Source organism: Pituophis catenifer, unplaced genomic scaffold, assembly GCF_029215685.1.
Source record: "Pituophis catenifer annectens isolate HBS135680 unplaced genomic scaffold, rPitCat1.0.hap2 SCAF_11, whole genome shotgun sequence".
NCBI classification, from domain to species: domain Eukaryota; kingdom Metazoa; phylum Chordata; class Lepidosauria; order Squamata; family Colubridae; genus Pituophis; species Pituophis catenifer.
The window spans coordinates 26753479-26773869 of NW_027256891.1; the positions used below are offsets into that span (position 1 = coordinate 26753479).

At 47.2% G+C, this 20391-nt stretch overlaps 2 protein-coding genes across 6 annotated transcripts in view; one reads left to right on the top strand and one right to left on the bottom strand.

The window, feature by feature from the left end:
- Window positions 1-3293, bottom strand: part of LOC139322617 (integrator complex subunit 6-like) — a 30766-nt gene extending 27473 nt beyond the window's left edge. For 2 of the 3 annotated variants that reach the window (XR_011600862.1, XM_070951772.1), the window contains exons 1-2: window positions 2974-3199; window positions 2706-2783 (exon numbers count right to left, since the gene is read on the bottom strand). Coding sequence is in view for 2 of the 3 variants with exons in the window: in XM_070951772.1 (XP_070807873.1) it covers window positions 2706-2783; window positions 2974-3084 (189 nt within the window). In the remaining variant the exon portion in view is untranslated. Of the gene's footprint in view, window positions 1-2705; window positions 2784-2973 lie in introns of all 3 variants that reach the window. The other variant, XM_070951773.1, reaches the window with a different exon arrangement.
- Window positions 3294-6503: 3210 nt separating this feature from the next.
- On the top strand, window positions 6504-13938 carry MOSPD1 (motile sperm domain containing 1). Of its 3 annotated transcripts, none has more exons than XM_070951908.1 (7): window positions 6504-6627; window positions 9082-9194; window positions 9365-9623; window positions 10100-10175; window positions 11154-11377; window positions 11985-12146; window positions 12814-13938. In XM_070951908.1, the coding sequence occupies exons 3-7, from the start codon at window positions 9470-9472 to the stop codon at window positions 12843-12845; spliced, it is 648 nt and encodes a 215-aa protein (XP_070808009.1). In that variant the 5' UTR covers window positions 6504-6627; window positions 9082-9194; window positions 9365-9469; the 3' UTR covers window positions 12846-13938. The 3 variants fall into 3 exon arrangements, with proteins under 3 accessions (XP_070808009.1, XP_070808008.1, XP_070808010.1); XM_070951909.1 differs by lacking the exon at window positions 6504-6627 and adding an exon at window positions 7329-7349; XM_070951907.1 differs by lacking the exon at window positions 9082-9194.
- The last annotated feature ends 6453 nt before the right edge of the window (window positions 13939-20391 follow it).

Sequence of the window (20391 nt, forward strand, 5' to 3'; positions counted from 1 at the left end):
TTTACAGCTGATCTTCAACCAAGGAAACTGAAAGGAATTCATTCACAATACTTAAGACTGAAGGGCATGACGAGAAGAACAATTTCTGTTTATGCAGACAGAGGTGGGATTAGCAACAAGGAAATTGGGAGGAGGAGGAGAAACTGAAGAACTTTCCCAGAAACAAGGCTGAAGCCTTTATGGCCCTGCCAAAAGGAAAAGATGACAGAAGTAAGGGGAAAGGAAAGCCACAGAACTGCTCTAGGTCTCCTTCTTCCCTCTGTTAATCAGCTGGCTACCAGAGGGGATGGAGGCGGCCTCATGCCCCATTGCAGTTACTCTCTGGAAGTGAAGGATGTGGAAAGGAATTGGAAAGCTTTGAAAAATGATCTGATCAGGAGCTCTTTTTAAGCAAGATGGGAGACAGATTGTTGTTTGTACAGGTGCTTGATTGCCATGTAAGGATAAAATAGGCCCCTATCTGGAGATTAATATCTAGGACTGATTTAAAATGTAACTTAACACAATTAGAGTCATCCTTATTCAGTTCAGGATTTAGGATGGTAGAAGTAGTGGGGGAAGGGCAGAATTTCAAGGCAAAAACTACTTTATCGTATCAAAAAACTGTACCCTGGCACAGAAGACAGATTATGCTTCTGAGCACCTGTAGGGAGTCTTATTGAAAGTGAATTTAATTGTGCATTTTTATGATAAAAGTGTTGCTGTTTACGAGCACGACGAAAGACCACCTTCCGGGGGAAAATAGGTCAGAGAAATTTTGGATTTTTTAAATCTACAGGTCAAGCTTTCCCCATCTGGAGCCCTCCTGTCTTAAGCCATAGTGAGGAGGAGATGCCTTACATGGAGGCTCAATGGAGAAGCTTGAGGGGAAAATATGTTTTCTATGAATACAGCAGGGACACCATGAAGATATGTGAAGGAAGGAACGCTTGTTCATTTGTTTGGTTTAGAGGAGAGTAGAAAGAGGAGATGGTGAGTTTTAGTCCCAGCTTAGCCATGAAAGATGGCTGAGTGACTTTGGGCCAATCACCAGGTGACTATGAAATCTAGTTGCACCTTCGGCATGAAAGGCTGGATGACGCTGGGCCAATCCCTAGGAGACAGCGAGTTCTAGTCCTGCCTTACCGACAAAAGCCAGCTGGCTTGACTTTGGGCCACTCCCTCTCTCTCAGGCCAAACCACCTCACAGGATGGGGAAAACGGGAGGAAGGTACATTGGACACGTTTGCCAGCTTGAGTTATTTATAAAAATAAAGGTGGGATAAAAAAAAGTAAAAGGTGTGGGGACACCTAGAGAAGGCAAAGAAGCCAGAAGTGAAGTGCTCTCCTGATGAACTCTGATGCTCCTCCTCCTGGGGTGGCTAGGATTATTATTATTATTATTATTATTGATCATCACAATCAGCCAGATGTTCAGGCTGGATTTGGCATTTTCGTCTAGCTATAGAGCAATGGTCTACAGACCACTGGTGGTCCGTGAGAAAATTTTGGTGTTCCATAGAAAAATTATTTGCCTTTTTATATTGCACTAAATACTATTTATCTTTTTTTAAAAAATTCGTATTAGTGGTCCGTGGGATTTAAAATTATGAATTTAGTGGTCCTGAGGTCCGAAAGGTTAGTGACCCCTGCTATAGAGTCCTTACCAAGGACCCACGATTATTATTTCTATTGCTATTATTATTATTATTACTGGTGGTATTATTTAGACTGAATCTAGCCCTGCAGAGGTCGAGAGAGAAAGATAGATAGATACGGTGTTTCCTCGAAAATAAGACCCTGTTTTATATTTTTTTGAACCCTGAAATAAGTGCTTGGCCTTATTGCCATGCACTTAAAAGCCCGATTGGGCTAATTATCAGGGGATGTCTTATTTTGGGGGAAATATTAGGTAGGTAGGTAGGTAGGTAGGTAGGTAGGTAGGTAGGTAGATAGATAGATAGATAGATAGATAGATAGATAGATGGGACCTAAACAACCAATAACCCTTAGACTTCTATACCGCTTTCCCAGGGCTTTCCAGCCCTCCCTAAGCAGTTTCCAGAGTCAGCCTCTGGTCCCCCCCAACCCTCCGGGTCCTCATTTTACGACCTCCACAGGACGGAAGGCTGAGTCCATCTCCAGCTTCCTGAGGGGCTCGAACTGGACCTGCATCCTTTTTTTTTGGCATCCTCTGCACCCAGGTGACCTTCAGGGACAGACCCTCCCAGGGAGAGACAACCAAGGCCCCCCCTCACCCTCCCCAAGGCCAGCCCTGTGTGTGTGTGTGTGTCGGGGGAGGGTCGTGTGAAGGGCTCCGCGTGTGCCTGGGAACGGAGCGGCAGAAGCCCCCTCCCCAAGCGGGAGGGAGGGGAGGGAAGGGAGGAGGGGGCAAGGGAGAGGAGGCGGAGGGCCGCCGCGTGGTGGGGCGTCGGGCGGGCGGGCGGGCCGGCTCTCCTCCTCCTCCTCCTCCTCCTCCATCTCAGCAGCGCCCTCAGCCTCCCTCTCTCTGGCTGGCTCGCCCGCCGCCGCCGCCTCCTCCATACAAAAGCAAAATGTCCGCCGCCATCTTCGCAGGCAGCCAGTCAGTCAGGGGCCGCCTGGCCTCTTTCCCTCCCGGGGGTGGGGAGGGGAGGAAGGAGGAGGAGAGGGGGGGAGGGGGCGAGGGAAGGGGCTGCTGCTGCCCCCCCCCCTCCTCCTCCTCCTCCCCCCCCACCCCCGCTTACCTTGATGCAATAAGGCGCCTCGTCGAAGGTGACCAGCATGTACCTGTCGCCGCGGCTGGCCGGGTCTCGGGCCCTCAGCTGAGGAGAGAGAGAGAGAGAGAGAGAATTGGGGGGGGGGAGAAGAGAGAAGAGAGTGAGTGTGTGAGGTGAGATGAGGGAGGGGGGGCGCTGAGGGAGGGAGGAGGGGGAGGGGGAGCCGACACGCGTTGGCCGGTGTTACGTGTGAACGTGCTTGGCGGGACGCGCGTCAGGCAGGCCCGGGCCCCACCTTCATGAAGAGCTCGACGGCGCCCTTGGCCACGTCCAGGTAGCTGGTGCCCAGATACGCCCGCTGGTTCATGGAGGCGGACGTGTCTATGAGGAAAAGGAGGATCGGCATGGTCCGCGAGAGCCCCGCGGCGGCCAAGGGCGAGGGCGGAGGGGCAGACGCCTCGCCTCCTCCTCCACCTCCTCCACCAACAACGCGCTCCCCGCTCCTGGCTCCGGCCGGCCTCCCCTGCCCTCCCCTGCCAGCGCTCCGCCTGGGCGACCCTCCGCTCCGGCCGCCGGGAGTCACTGAGCGGCTCCCAACTTCGGCTCGCTCGCTCCCTTGCTTCGGCGGCGGCGGCGGCGGCGGCCGGCGCCGCCCCTAAGGGGGAGGGGCCAGGAGGGGGGCACGTGACCCCCGGGCGGCCTCCCGTTGGCTGCCGATTATGCCGAGATTTGCATAGGGGGCGGGGGGACCGCGCTGCGGCAGGCAGGGCGGGGAAGCCGAGCGGCGCTCCGAGGGCCTTCGGGGGGATGATTGGCAGTCGGGGGAAGGGGCGGGGCCAGGGGCAGCGCGGCGGCGGCGGCTGTTCTGCTCAGCTCCGCAGAGGGGTCGGGGGGAGGGAGGGAGGCGGACGTGGGTCTCTGTCGCTCGTGGGGATGCTTACTTCTCCTCCGCGGGGCAGCGAGACGGGAGCCCCGCGAGTCTCCGGGGCTTCCCCTCCCGAGTTGGGGGATCCGCAGCTCCCCGCAGTTGGGGCGATCTCCTCCGGGATCGGGCCCTTGATAGGATCGGGCTGCGCCCCTGGAGCCAAGCCGAACGCCCCGCAGCTTCTGCTGCCCCCAAAGGCCCCGGAGCCTCGTTGCTTCCCGGGCAGTGCCGCCTCTGCCGGGGTCTCGAGGCCGGGAGACCCCCGTCCCTTCCTTCCCTCCCTCCCGGCACCGCTGCGCCAGGTTGGGCAGGTCGCAGCCTTGGGGGCATTTCAGGGGGTCTTAAGGTTCACACACTGCCGAGCGCGGCTGGGTTTTGGGTCCCGTGCGAAATGCAAAACCAACCGCGGCTATAAATGCAGGGTCGGTGGTCCCTGCATTAGCCCTTCCGAGCGCCTCGATCCAGGCTCGGACAAGTCAAAACTCGTTGGGACGAGCCTGGCTGATAAACCGGCCCGGTGGCCCGGCCGCTTCTCCCCCAGATCGGCTCTTGGAAGCAGTCGAGGCTAAAACGTGGCTATTTCGATTGCTTCTTCAACACCCCCCCCTCCCCGAAAGCTTTCAAGGTGGCTTGATTTGGAGGCGCTCCCATTCTTGCCTCCTTTGTGGGAATGGCTCGTTTCCTGTTTTGCATTAATGCCAGGTCCGACTGGAACCAGCGACATAAAATAAAAAGATTCTTGCCCTTAGAAAAATCGACTTGCGGGTCCTTTCAAAAATAGGTATCCCAGACCCTTCACTCAAACATAATTGTTTTGTAAACATACATGCCAACTGTACTGGAGCAAAGGAAAGAAAAATATTTCGTTTGGGGACCATCTATTCTCAATATCCTTTCTTTTCTTTTCTTGTTTTTGTACTCCTGGATCTTTGCCATTGGTGAGAAGCCAAGCTGTTTGGGGCAGTGTTAAATAGAGAGGTATAAATATTTATTTATTTATTTATTTTTCATATTTGTATACCGCCCTACTCCCGAAGGACTCAGGGCGGTGAACAGCCATAATAAATACAAATACATATAGAAGTTAAAAACTATTAACTATTAAACTATACAAATATATATATTTGTCCTGAGTTGGGATGGGGGTAAAATTGGGAGTGATCTAAATAAATCAAATAAAACCTAACATGGGGCTTCACCGGTGGGGCAGAGCAATAAAGGGGAAGCTGAGCATTAGTCACTTCTAATCAGTAGATGACAAAAATGTAATCCTTATCTGGGGTTAAAAAGGGCTTCCTTTAGATCAGTGTTTCTCAACCTTGGTAGCTTGAAGATGGGTGGACTTCAACTCCCAGAATCCCCCAGCCAGCAGCGCTGGCTGGGGGGGTTCTGGAAGTTGAAGTCCACCCATCTTCAAGCTTCCAAGGTTGAGAAACACTGCTCTAAATAAATGTCTTGTTCTAGGGTTGGATGGAATTTCCCTACCCAGCAAGAACAAGGTGAGAAAAACAAGGCACCAAGCAATAAAAAAAAAAAAGAGCTAAAGTTTGGTTAGAGGTATAAATGCTAAATTAAAGTCTGGTTTCTCTTTCATAAACACCCGCCAGACAGGAAGTGGATAAATGAAAGGCAGCAATTGTGGAGGCCAATCTGACAGTCTTCCTAATCCTTGTGTTCCCCCCCCCTCAAAATACAAATCTTAAAAGAGAATAATAATCTAGCGCTAAAACCGTGTTTACCTGCAGCTTGTCTTGAGATTACCCATAGCTGGTATCCGACTGCCAAACGTGACCTCAAACATTATGCCACCTGCTCCATCATCGTTTTGCAGAAAAATAATTTGTGAAAAATTTATTGAGAAAAAGATGGGAAGCCATTCAGGTTTTGTTGTTGCTGTCAAGAGAGATGACTTAATTCTCATTTTTGGAATAGCTTTTCGTGGTGCAACAAGTGTGTTCTCCCTTGGTAGAATCACTTCAGCACTTCTAAGGGGAGTGATAATGATTTAATTACTGTTGGAAGAGCTGTCTTTATAATGAGATCAGTGCAGCTTTCTCCATAATGGGACTTTTTCAGCTTTGCAGCAGCTAACTGTTGCAGAACTGGGTGAAAACTGGGAAGGTTGTTGGGTCCACATCATGTGCTCAGCCCAAACCAAGGGATTGCATATGAAATATTTTTTTTTTTTTGCATTGCTGTCTTATTCGTAGCTGGGGAATCCTGGGAGTTCAATGGGGAATTCTGGGAGTTGAAGTCTTAAAAAAGGTTGGGCTAAGCCAACGTGTGGTTCTTTTGGGGGTCCCCTTGGTTAGTGCTGTGAATTGTGGATGGGCTTGGCAGTTGCAACCCAGTGGGAAGCCCACCGTGGCTTATTCAAGACATCCTAGTCAAGTCAACCAGATCAATGCATGAAGGGGAAGGGATCCACTGGGAAAGGCGGATCTCCTGTTTGGAGATCCGAAAATTTGCAGCCTGGCAAGGGTCCCTTCACTCCCATTCCTCTGATTGCAAGGCCTTTATGGACATTACGTGTCTATTTTTCCAATAACCCTCCCCCACCGACCCAAATGAACCCCCCCTCCCCCCCTTTCTCCTCTCCCACAACAGCCGTTACAAATGGCGGCCCGGCCAGCCTGAGAGCCGAAGGGCGCATGCGCGGGCTTGGCGACCGCGTCTCCGGAGCCACCGCAGGAAACGGGCTCTGCGCGCGCACGCTTCATGCCATCGATTGCGGGGAGGGAGGGGGGGGAAAGAGAGAGGAGGCGGTGACGCTAAAGCGTTAGTCGCCGCGCAGGCGCAGTGTCTCTAGGTCTTCCCTCCTCGCTCAGTCCTCCACCTTCCCGGCGTCCTTCGGTGGCCCCGCCCTCCCCCCGGTGACGTCAAAAGGGGGGCCGGGGAAATCGAGACTGGCGAGCCGGCCTGCTGAGGAGAAGAAGGCCCGGAGGTGGCGAGGCGGGACGGCGGCGCTTCCCTCCGCGGTTGCCGCCCACAGACGAATCCGGGACGGCGAGCATGGCCGGCGGGGTGAGCGAAGGGCTCTCGTGAGGGGCGGGGCGGTGGAGGAAAGCCCCCTCGACTCGGAGGGTCGTGTGAACGCGTAGACGCGTGTCAGCAAGGAGGACCCGTGTCGGGGCTCCTCACAGCCCCAAAAGGGAGGGTGTCAGAAATGGAGGGGCGTCCCGGGCCGGGGTCGTTGGGAAGAGCGAGGCCTGTCGTCATGGGGTAGGAGGAAGGGGAGGAGAGGAGGCTTTTGGGGTGGGGTGAATGTCAATCATTTAAAGCCGGGGAGGGGGGGGGCTAAGAAATTGATGCCCGGTTACTGGAATGTGTCTCCCCTTTTTAGGGGCTGGGGTCCTCAAGATTGCCTGTGCCTTAGCAAGAAGTGAATGGGTTGCAGCCCTATTTCAGGATAAAGTGGGGAGGATAAAGTGGGGAGGATAAAGTGGGGAGGGGGCCTGCAGCCCCCATTTCAGGATAAAGTGGGGAGGGGGCCTGTCTGAACCTTCCCTGGAAGCAGATAGTGGGATTGGGGGGGGGGTTGTGGGGAGGGGGCTGTGCCTGGATGGACCTAGAATCCCCTTGTTGTTCCCCCACCCACCCACCCCCTCCCTCACTCCGTCTCAGGTATGTCCGAAAGAGGCCGAGGCTGCTTCACAGTCCCTGGATTTGGGAGATGAGCCGAGAACAAAGAAATCCAGGCTGATCTGCCACTTCAATGGTTTCCAGGAAGCGGATGTCCAAGAAGAGTAGAATGATTCATAAACATGGAATCAAAACCATCCGTTGGTCACTTCCTGCCTTCTGTTGGTCTTCACCCCGGAGTGGGGGAAAAAACATGTCTGAACTGCCTGTGAACTTTATAGAGCAGTGTTTCTCAACCTTTGTAGCTTGAAGATGGGTGGACTTCAACTCCCAGAATCCCCCAGCCAGCAGCGCTGGCTGGGGGGGTTCTGGGAGTTGAAGTCCACCCATCTTCAAGCTTCCAAGGTTGAGAAACACTGTTATAGAGATTAATTGAAGTCAATAGCACTTGGACTTATATACCGCTTCACGGTGCTTTAACAGCCCTCTATGAGTGGCTTACAGAGTCAGCCTATGGCTCCCAACAATCTGGGTCCTCGGTTTATTGACTTTGGAAGGATGGAAAGCTGAGTCAACCTTGAGCCGGTCAGGATCAAACTGCTGGCAGTCTGCAGAGTTTGCCTGCAATACTGCCTTCTAACCACTGCGCCACCGTGGCCCAATGATGTGACACCCCCACACACACACACATCTTATGGCTGGAATTTAGCTGGTCAGACAAGAATGAAAAATAATTTATGATCTTATCTTGATAGGTAGGTAGACAGATATATAGGGAGAGATGGATAGGCAGGCTGCTGAAGGAAATTAAACAAACTTCCTATGTTAAGACTACACGTAAAGTCATCATGTGTATTATAACAACATGGAAAGAACACAACACATAATTTACTTGAGTAAATAAGCCAGAATAGAGCCAGCAGAGGTACAGTACTCTTGAGATCTTAACAGGAAAAAGGTATAGAATAAAATATAGTGATAATCTAGATGAATGTTAGTGATTATCCAAAAATACATAATCTAGACCTTCAGTGAGATGGTGATGTGTGAGCTGATAATGTTAAATTTTTTATCAATTATCTACTTTCACGGAATACTTAAGGAGCAAGTCTGTAACGCTTTCCATTTGGATGCTTTGGAAGATTTCTCTTGCTTCTAGATAAATGAGGTTTTGTTTTTAAGTCGCGCTAGGGAGAGAAGGTGAATGTTGGTTCTTTTGCTCAGTGGCATTCAAACTCTCATGTTCTTCCTTTTCCTTGCCTTATAACTCCAGTGTGACATTGGCTGCCCGCAAACATCATCTTCCTTCCTGTCTTGGCCAATTCCCCCAGATTTTTGAGGGGGGGGCTATATTCCTTGCAGGCATGCCATCTGTGTTGCATTACTCAACAGGTAGCTGCCAGGGCTATAAAGGGGCCGGACTCTGGCCTCCAGGACTGCCTGCAGTTACAGGTTTACCAACAGTTTATGTGTTGGGGGAATGTGCTCCTCCTTTTCAGTTCATTGGCGGCTTCCAAGTGTAGGCAGTTTGTAGAAATGGTCTCCAACATAGTCACTGACTGGAAAAGTATTCAGGGATATTGAAGCCACGTTTGTATTATTCGTGTATTTGTTTATGTGCAGTATATTTGGGGATATCTTCTTTCTGTAGGCTGAGCTCTTATTTGGTGCTCTAAATGCAATTCAAGTCTGCTTCTGGCATAATAATGTAGATTTGGGGATTAAAGTCTGACTTCCTTAAAATAGGTCGGATGAGAAAAACACAAATTGCCAATATCCAGGGTGGTGCCATTTCAATAGATGGGTTCACTTTAATTATTAGCTTTTCCTGGAATCCTTTATTTATGCAGTACCAGATAGGGGGTATTTTTCAACAATCTTGTTGTGTTCTTGCAGGCTGGCAGGCTTCCAGAGCAGACTCGTTGCTGTTTCTTTTGTGCTTGAACGAAGCTGTGCCTCTAAATTATCAGCGGCACCTAAAGAATCAAGTCCTAATAATTACAATAATGGTAGGCTTTGCTTTCCCATCCCATCTTCCTCTGCAGGTGTTCAGTAACAGAGCTAGGCATGCAGCATCCCCAAAGTTCAACCTGAGGATTTTGCTTCTGCCTTTCACTCTACAGATGACATACACGGAACAGCAGCAGTTACATTCGCTGTCTCCTCCCTCTATTTGCAGGCTTATCACAACGCTCTCCGATTCTTAAGTCGCTGCGAACAAGAAGTCTTTGGAGACTGAGTTACCCTAAGTGCAGAAGGAGCGGGAAAGGAGGACTTGGTGCCAATGCAGCAGCAAAAAAGACAACCAGAGTTAGTGGAAGGGAAACTTCCCGTCTTTGTGTTTCCTACCGAACTCATATTTTATGCCGATGACCAGGCGACGCACAAACAGGTGTTGACTCTCTACAATCCCTATGAGTTTGCCTTAAAATTCAAAGGTGGGTGTTGAAGCCTTCCTGGGGTGGGGTGGGGGGTGGAGAACGGGACGGGACCAAATTGTACTGAATGTTTAAGTTATAGAATGTAGGAGAAGGGTAGAGAGTATGAATCGACACTTAAGATCAGGGCATGTATCCAGAAGTGGGTTTCAGCAGGTTCAGACCAGTTCTGGCAAACCGGTAGCGGAAATTTTGAGTAGTTCGGAGAACTGGTAAATATCATCTCTGACTGGCCCCGCCCCCATCTATTCTCTGCCTCCCGAGTCCCAGCTGATCGGGAGGAAATGGGGATTTTGCAGTAACCTTTCCCTGGAGTGGGGAGGGAATGGAGATTTTACAGTATCCTTCCCCTGCCACACCCACCAAGCCACGCCCCAGAACTGGTAGTAAAAAAAAAATTGAAACCCACCACTGCATGTATCTGAATCTTCTGATTGCTGTTACGGCCTTTTGCTAACCATTTCCTTTCATTGCAGTTCTCTGTACAACTCCAAATAAATATGTCGTGGTGGATGCGGCCGGTGCAGTGAAGCCTCAGTGCTGCATTGATATGTATGTAAACATTGTTTCTCAGCTTGCTGCATAGTAGCTAGCAATTGCCAAGCCCCTTCCCCACACTTCTTTAGTCTCAATGCTTACTGGCGCTTGTCCCGATAAATAAAAGTTATAGAGCAGAGGTGTCAAACTCAAGGCCCGTGGCCCGGATTGGCCTGCGGGGTGCTTAGATGTAGCCTGCGGGGCCGCCCTAGCCCGTGGATCCGGCCCTCCCGAGCTCCTTTATCGCTGGCAGAAAGTTGTAAGAAGCTGTCGCAGCCGAAAACAGAACTCGGGAGCCCATTTTCACTGGCAGAGCGCTCGGGCCACCACAGGTGCCCCCGACACGAATGACATCAAGCTGGCCTGCCTCCCCCCCCCCCCCCGGGGTCAAACAACTCTGATGCGGCCCTCAATGAAATAGAGTTTGACACCCCTGTTGTCAGGTTTCGATGCTATCTCAAAATAAATGAATTTCCAAACTGCCGATCTTTGAGGAAATTTTCTCTTTATTGAGCATAGTGATTTGTCCCTGGCACTTTCGACATCAGCACTGACTTTTGCCCCCCAAGCCCTCCCTTTCCGATCCCCAATTCTCTGCGTCTCATTGGCTATCTTCCAAGCCACTCTCCTCATCCCATCTCTGTCAGATCATAGGAATGTCCCCCCCCCCTTCCCATCTCCGAGGAGACAGAATCTTCAAAGGAATTAAGTAGGCAAAAGTTCAAGCTTCTCCTCTCCTTTTCATATGTCAGCGCTGGAACGCTGACACCTGTAATAGAGCAATCCCTTGGGGTCTTGTGGGTAGAAATTGTTCACATCCTTGTCCCAAACACTTTAGCTCCTACGAAATCTTATGAACGGTGGTGGCGGAGCATATTTCTCTCTCCTCTCCTCTCTCCTCTCTCCTCTCTCCTCTCTCCTCTCTCTCTCTCTCTCTCTATGGGGAATTGGCCTTTAACAGCCACGAGTTTTTCTCCTCACCCCCTTTTGCAGAGTGATTCGTCACCGAGATGTCCGACCTTGCCATTATGGAGTGATCGATAAGTTCCGGCTCCAGGTCTCTGAGCAAAGCCAGAGGAAAGCCCTGGGAAGGAAGGAAGTGATTGCTACTCTGCTCCCCACCGCAAAAGAGCAGCAGCAGAAGGAAGAGGAAGAGAAGAGGCTGAAGGAGCATCTGGCCGAAAGTGTATTTCTGGAGCAGACTCTGTGTCCGCCGGGTAAAGGAGCCCACCGCATCATTTCCTCAACCAAAGGGAGTTTTTGCCTCCCCTGCATGGCTTCTGTCGCCCCATTGAGCAGTGAAAATGTCTGGGCTAAGATGCCATGACGTGGTATGCAGCCCACTTGGAGACCCAAGGTGCACTCAAGGGCTCTTGGGGACATGTCACGTCCATCATGAAGGGGCTTTTATGGAAGTGGGCCAGTTGTTTCTGATAAACTCACAATCAAAAAAGAAAGGCAGTTTCTTTTAACGTAAACACACCCTTTTTGTGGGTGCACTAGTTGGGCACAATGCCAAATTAGATGACCAATGGTAACCTTAGCCACTTTTAAGATTTGTGGACTTCAGTTCTCAGAATTTGCTGGTTGGGGAATTCTGGGAAGTGAAGTCCACCAGGCATAGAGGGGCCATGATTGGACACCCCTGATATAACAGGACAACAATAGTGGGTGAGGAATACAGTGTATAAATGTTTTTGCCATTGGAGTAGCGGTCATGGGCACGAAGATGCAATAGGGATTAAAAGGAAGAAAGCTGGAATGCTAATGAGATTCTGTAATCCTGATTTTTTTTCTCTTTGTTTTTTTTCCCCTTTTCCCCAGAAAATAGAATTGCCTCATCGGGGCCTAGTTTACTCACCGTCTTCGTGGGAATCCTGTGCATTGCTGCTCTTATGCTTCCCACATTGGGAGAATTGGATTCCCTGGTGCCTCTCTACCTCCACTTGAGCGTGAATCAGAAGTTAGTCGCTGCTTATGTATTAGGTATGCGGCGGCTCCTTGCTTTTACGCGGGTTACGGGATATGTGCAGCGTTTCTGATTTGTGGGAGAAACGCCATGCAAAAAAGCCAAGATACAAAATTCCCAAGATAAGATAGAGAGTCTTTGACTTACAACCCACAATTGAGCCCCGGGTTTTGGTTGTTAAGTGGGCCACTGACTCAATTTTATGGCCGTTGTTACGCCAGAGGTTAAAAAATAAATCGCATGGTCATCGAACAAATCCAGCATATCCAATGAGCGTTTTTTGGGTGAAAAGTCACAAATCGCAATCATGTGAGGGCTGGATGGTGCAGCCAATCATCAGTGGGATCCTGTTGTCAAGTTCTCAAATGCAATCACATAATTGAGGGGGGGAGAGTTTCGGGGGAGGGGAGGCACAGCAGTGGTAAATTCAAGGACCGGTCGTAACTCTCGAGTCCATCATAACTTCGAATGATCATTAAACAACCAGTTGTTAAGGGAGAACTATTGTCAATATTGATATATGGGTCACTTTGTGCCAAATTTCCATAAATATAAATATTGCTTATAATGTAAATAATAATAATATTTACATATTATTAAATATGTAATATTTATATATTACATTTACATATTACAATGTAAATTTAAGCTACAGTCGACCAACCTTTCCTTTTTTTTTTTCAGGTCTCATCACCATGGTTATCCTAAGAACATGAGTGATATTTTAATGGGATGCGGAAAGTCTTTTTTTAAAGAAGGTGTTATAAATTCACGTCATGAATGTGAATTGCCTTTGACTCGCATTGGGCTCCTTGAGATGCTATGGAAAAACCTATTCAGTGATTTACAGTATGGGGTTTTTTTCCCTTAAAAGAAAAAAGCAATGTTTTAACTATGTTTAACCGAAACGATTCAAGCCTTTGGCCACGCTTCTGTTACGGAACAGCTCTAAAACGCTCAGCGATGAAACGAATTCGGAGCGAATTTTTATCTTTGCATCCACCAGGCGGAATTCTTTTAACGCAAGAAACGTTTCTGTTGCTTTTTTTAAAATAATAATAATAATAATCCAACTTGCCCACCTGTTGTTAGATCATCATGAACCTCCCCCCAGCAGACGCGCCTCCAATGTTAATTCCTCGTCTTCTCCTCTCGTGTCTTGTGTTGCCATTCGTGCGAAGTGACTTTTTGTGTAGCGCTGCCGGTTCTCCAAGATGGCAGGTGGTTATTCGGAACGGATTACCTGAACGGTGAACATTTGAATAAAAGGCGGGGGCAGGAGGCATCGTGTTTACATAGCAATCTAGTTTGCTGACAGATCCTTCACCGGGGCAAGAAAACGGGACTGCGCTAGCCATTTCTGTCCAGTAGTTCCGTGGCCTCCCGTTCCTTGCTATTCGGGCTCACCCAGCTCATTTTTTGGCCAAGGTGTTTTTAACCCACCGCCGGGGTGGGATGCAGACTAACATTCCCTTAACTGGCGCCGCCGACCTCATTACGCATCCAAACTTAAGACAGTGCTTCTGCCTCCTCCTCCCCTCTTTGCGTGCAAGATGTGCTCGGTCTCTGCACAAAAAAACAAAACCCAGAAACTGACTTTGAGAATGAATGCTTCTTGCATTATTTTGTCCCTGGGAATGAGTGATTGTCCACTCGGGCGCCTTGTCTAAGGAAACACCTTGTTTTCTTTCTCGGACCTGGTGGTTCTGTTTTTAATCCCCTTCAGCCTCGTCTTTTTTTCTTAAAGGTCTAATGCACTTTGACTATGTAAGGAATGTTTTTGGAGGATTAAAACCTTTGCACCCAGTCTCCCATGTTGTTGCGGATTGCTTCTTTGTGTGCTTGGAAAGAACCAGTATCCTGAAAAGGATGGGGGAAATTATTATCGCAGGTTAGCAGAGAAGGCTGTTCTGCCCCAGCTACGGACCACAAAGAACGCAGCACACACAAAGTCCGTACAAACCTTAGTTTACTAATTAAGGACTGCTAATGTGCTTTCTTAGTAGTTGTTCAAACACAAGTACAGTTTAAATCAGTCTTTTCTGAACAAGGGCTGTTCATTTAACTTCATTAACAGCTGACAAGAGTCCAAGAAATAACTCAATTCTGAGGCACAGTCTTTCAGATAACCGTAAGCTTACTGTGGTTGGCAGACTGCCCAGAAGCAATTTGCAGGAAAAGTGATGAGAGAAGCAAGAGCCGATCAGACATTTCTGGAGTCAATACGCGAAGGAATATGAACGAAGTTGTTTTCTGCAAATTGCCTCAGTTGTCATTCCTTAAATAGGCTGAGTGGCCAATTAGCCCCAAGCCTTACTCTCGAGGAGACCTCCTCCTGAGGAGCCATTCCTGCCTTTTGGCAGCTCTGCACGAACCAATAGCACCAGGATTTGAATCCCACTACTGGTATGAACATTTACAATGCCAGTAGTCCTCGACTTATGACCTCAATTGAGCTCAAGCATTTAAGTTAAATTTGCTTCATTTTACGACCTTTCTTGCCCCGGTTGTTAAATGAATCGCTGCGGTTAAGTTAGTAATACAGTTGTTAACGTGAATCTGCTTTTCCCATTGACTTTGCTAGTCTGAAGGACGCAAAAGGGGATCAGGCTGATGACCCTGAGACCCTGCAGCCGTCATAAATATGAATCAGTTGCCAAACATCTGAATTTTGATCAACGCTCAACCAGTTGAACTGCTGGTGGAGTCGAGCCTGCCCATCTGACCTTGAGCTGGCTCTGCCATCTGAAATCGTCACAATTGTTTTTTTTTGACCAGTCCTGGTGGTTTAGCCAGAGCAGTGAAATCTTACCCCATGTCAACACTAGATTGGAACTCCGTGTGAAATTCCTTCACATGAATTGCTCAAGAGATCAGGTTTACTCAGTGATGAAATCGGGGAGCCTAGCTATGTCATCCCGTGGTTTTGTTTACAACTCTGGGGAGGAGTTAAGGGGCATTTGGTCAGCCCAGGTTTTCTTTTGCAACTGAATAAAATCTCATCTAGAGAATTTTCTGGGTTTTGTTTTTTTTTAACCTCTTCGGAAGTTTCTTGCAAACAGTTCCTGGAGATTGAAGCACAAGCTACACCAATCTCTACTGGATGCAAATCGGTGGCATCTCGCTACGCCTTCGAATAGGCTCATCTCAAGAAAGCAAGGTTAGCTCAATATTGGCAAAATGAAGAAATAACACGAGACGAAGAGATAATTAGGAAGATAACTGGATTGTGCAGAAATGGACAGACTTCCATTGAAGATTAAACAGAAAGAATATGCAGAATATTATCAAACATGGAACTTATTCTACCTTAATCTTAAACATGGTTGGAAAAAAGGGGTGGAGAATAAGAATGTAATCTGTACTGCTAAGGAAATAACCCTTAGCCTCCAGTCCCTTCATCATCTTGATTGCTCTTCTCTCTACTCACAATGTTAGACCCCTTGTTTTTGCTCGCCCCATCAAATCTACCACAGAGGGAAGGACAGCCAGCCCAATTAAATGCAAAACAAAAATGAATGCCTTTATTCTAAGAGGCTTATAACTTATATATACAATATGTAAAAATTATTTGTAGAAAAATACATCATTAGCTAAGTCAGCTCTTTGTGGAATAGGTTCACCTTCCATTATCTTCCATAACTACTTCTTTTCTTTATGCCTCCTGTTTTGAGAGGTTGGTTTTTGCAAGATGTGACATGAGGCCTTTCAGTTCCTGCCTCTCAATCTTGGCTGCTCTATCCAGATGGTCCTAGATGAAGGGATGGTGAAAGAGAAGCTTCTTAATGCTATTTACCCGAAGTGGTCACAGAAGACTCCACAAATAAGGCTAAGCTCAAGACTTAAGATTTTGGGTCATCAGCAGAGCCCAGAATGGGAAATTCTGCCTCCGAAACGGAAGATTTAACCATTATATGTCGAATAAATGGAGTTCTACATGAATTTCAAAATTAGAAACAGGGTTCATGCCAGAAGAGGCTCTGTTCGCCTAGCACACTCCGCTATAACCCTTAATAGTGAACCCGACACATCATAGTTTTAAATTGGGGTATTCTAAATTTCTGGGGTTTTAATTGAGCCAAATTTATTTAATCATTTTAAATTTTAATTGCTGTTTTGTCTTGTGTTTTTAAATAGGCTGTACACCGCCCTGAGTCCTTCGGGAGAAGGGCAGTATAGAAATAAAATTATTATTATTATTATTATTATTATTATTATTATTATTATTATTATTATTATTATTATTATTTATTATTATTATTATTATTTATTGGTTAATCTTTAGTGAGATTCACAGCCTTTGAGGCTGGTTAATAGCTCAGCAGCTCGAGTCCTAACCAAGGACCTAGGAACTGTTAAGGTATTGTCGGAGGATGTAAGCTGTTCCGAGTAAGGTGGTTTTTTGTAGAGTCAAAATGTTTAAGTCCGGCAAATTTAGAATTTCTAAATAGCGGGGTAGCCCTTTGGGTATTGCTCCAAGGGCTCCAATTACAATTGGGACAACACACAATTTCTTTTTCCACAGTCACTCAACTTCAATTTGCAAGTCTCGGTACTTTGTGATTTTTTCTTGCTGCTTATCTTCAATTCAATTATTATTATTATTATTATTATTATTATTATTATTATTATTATTATTATTATTATTATTATTTATTGGTTAATCTTTAGTGAGATTCACAGCCTTTGAGGCTGGTTAATAGCTCAGCAGCTCGAGTCCTAACCAAGGACCTAGGAACTGTTAAGGTATTGTCGGAGGATGTAAGCTGTTCCGAGTAAGGTGGTTTTTTGTAGAGTCAAAATGTTTAAGTCCGGCAAATTTAGAATTTCTAAATAGCGGGGTAGCCCTTTGGGTATTGCTCCAAGGGCTCCAATTACAATTGGGACAACACACAATTTCTTTTTCCACAGTCACTCAACTTCAATTTGCAAGTCTCGGTACTTTGTGATTTTTTCTTGCTGCTTATCTTCAATTCAATTATTATTATTATTATTATTATTATTATTATTATTATTATTATTATTATTATTATTATTATTATACATCTCTTTAATCAAGTTACAGCAGTTAAGAACAAACCAGGAAGGGGCCTATTTTAGTTCTCCCACAACATTGTAGGCTAGGGCAGAGTGTTACACACATTTTCTCCAACCCGAATTTGTGGTTGAAGAAGATGTCATGTAAACACCGTGTCTAAGACCGGAGGCCCACATTTTAAATTTGGAAACTTCCATGTAGGAGATGACCAGGCTGAGCCTGAGGGTGGCATGAAGCATGTCATTGGTCTCTAATCTCTTCACACCCACAAGGCCAGCCCACCTTGAATTCCATTGGCTCTTATCTCCCGCCAATTTGCTTGGACCGTTAGTAGTTCAGATTCTTGTAGAGAGTTTAAGCTTCCATTAAACCTTTATATTCATTTGAACTGCCTGGATTTCCCCAATTTTCCAGCGCTGGACATTCCATTAATAGCAAGCATCGATCAAGAGGAAGCCAACCGCCAACCCACAAGTATGTAGTAGATGTTTAAGCCAATGGCTTTGTACTCTACAGGTTGGTCAAGAATCAGGATGGTTCTGCAGGTCTTAAATTTTGTCAAAGAGCAGCATGGGGAATGTGCTGGAGCAGGGGTCAGCAACCTGCGGCTCTGGAGCCGCATGTGGATCTTTCATCCCTCTGCTGCGGCTCCCTGTTGCCGGTCGGCTCCACAATTGATAGGGCTTTCAGTTAGGACAGGTAGAGGAAAAAGGACGCCGCGCTAGGGGGAGACTATGGTGGGGGAACTGGACTTCCGATCAGCTCCAGAATTGAATGGGGGGGTTCCAGTTAGGACCTTTGTGGCTCTTTGAGTGTTTAAGGTTGCCGACCCCTGTTCTGGAGGCTCGGAATCAGAAGTGCAGAACAAACTCCCCAAAATACCTCCCAGGGGGTCAGGACATGAGCATGTAGGCCCATGCTAAATTATATCCCCTTCCCCTCTTGGACACAAGGATGGAGAGAAATACCGTCATCTGTTTTTCTATTAAGCTTAAGTTTTCTCCAAGTTTCTTGGCTTCCTCCAGCTCCTGGTGGCCCGTAGTGTCCATCTCTTCTTTGAGTGCCTTCAGGTCCTTCCGCCATCGTTTCGATCGCTCCTTGCAGGATTTCATGGCCACCTCTGCTTCCTTGAAGTAGCAGACGTGCTTGGCTGCCACCTCCCGCCTGGCATTGGCAAGATACTGGAACAGATTGGATTCATCACGCCTCTTGAAGGGAGCCACACAAATACATTTTATCCAAAAACCCTAAACCAGTTCTAAATCCTAACAAGCCGGGTTCACACAAGCGTTCTTTTATCCATGGTTTAAATAAGCTATCATGGAATGGAATTGACCCCGCCCATCACAAGTAGTCCTCGACTTATGGCAACAATGGAGGGCAAAGTTTCTGTGGTTATGTGAGACATTGAGTTTTGCAACACGGTTGTTAATTCATTTTTATTTATTCTAAGTTGTAAGTTAAGTGAATCTGGTTTCCCCGTTCACTTTCCTTGTCAGAAGGTTGCAAAAAGGGATCACATGATCCCTGGACACTGCGACCGTCATAAATATGAACCAGTTTGCCAAGCGTCTGAATTTTAATCGTTATGATTATGTAAAGGTAAAGGTTCCCCTCACACATATGTGCTAGTCGTTCCCGACTCTAGGGGGCGGTGCTCATCTTTGTTTCTAAGCCGAAGAGCCAGCGCTGTCTGAAGACGTCTCCGTGGTCATGTGGCCGGCATGACTCAATGCCAAAGGCGCACGGAACGCTGTTACCTTCCCACCAAAGGGGGTCCCTGTTTTTCTACTTGCATTTTTTTACGTGCTTTCGAACTGCTAAGTTGGCAGAAGCTGGGACAAGTAACGGGAGCTCACCCCGTTATGCGGCGCTAGGGATTCGAACCGCTGAACTGCCGACCTTTCGATCGACAAGTTCAGCATCTTAGCCAGTGAGCCACCGCGTCCCTTATGATTATGGGGATGCTGCAAAATTTGTAACTCTGAAAAATGGTCATCAATCACCTTTTTCATTGCCGTTGTAACTTTAAATGGTCACTAAATAAACTAGTGTAAGTCCAGGATTTACCTGTGTACCAGACCCAAACCAACCACCTTAGGATGCCGCGGGATGAATGAACCATACCTGTGTATTGTTTTGTTTTCTGAAAATGTTACCAGCAAAGACGGTTACCTTCAATTTTGGCTTCAGGTGTTCTAGAATATTACGGAGCTTTTTGATGTCATTTCTAAGTCCCTTTTCAAACTCTTGGATGGAGAATGAAGCGGAGCATTTTTCCAGGTATTTCTTCCCTTCTTTGTTATTTTCCAGTTGCCGGGCCTTGGATTCTATTCCCAGGAGTTGCTCTTCCAGACCGCAAAGATCTTGGGAAATATTCTGTATGGGAATACAACTTTTTGTATTACTTCAGGTATGTTTGCGATGTTACGACAAACAGCAGTGATCACACAGGGGTCATTTGTCAAGCCTTCTGCCTTGGTGTTACTGGAGCCCGGCGTTCACACACATTTCGAGGAAGCCACACACCACCATGGGGTGTGAAATGACAGGAAGATAAGGAAAAGAACAAAATCGAAATTGAAGTGGGTGATTGTCACTGCGTTTTTGTATTTACCAGCTGAACTCATATTTCTGGACTGTCAGACTTTCCGTAGCTTGCCAAAATTTCTTATCAGTAAGCTAACTACGCATGTCCGCATTCCTTTCTTTCTACTTCACACTTTCTTTGTTCTCCTGCCAAGAAGTCCGACCACAGAGAGGTGGCCGGCAGGAACGTTGCCAAAATGTAATTATTTAGATTAGTAAGATTTTTTATTTTCTTTCTAACAAATAAATGAGTTTATTCTTAGAAAAAATATCTTCGGGTTTATTTTCTTGCAAAAGTATGCTTCGAGGGAAAAGCCTCGATCCACGTCTCTAAATCAAGGTGCGATTACCCAAAAGCAGAATGGGATTAATTAGCGCCCTGACAGTGATGAATAACAAGAGTTGAAAGGGAACTTCGAGGTCTTCTAGTCCAACCCTCTTCTAAAGCAGGAGACCTTACGCCATTTCAGACAAATGGTTGTCCAGTCTTCTTCAAAACCTCCGGTGATGGAGCCCCCACAACTTCAGGAGAGTCCCACATTGAGGCACCTCTCATTCTGCTAACCTACTGCTTGTTGTACACACTACAATTATGTAGGTTCACACAACACACTCGGCCAAAATCCAAAGCAGGC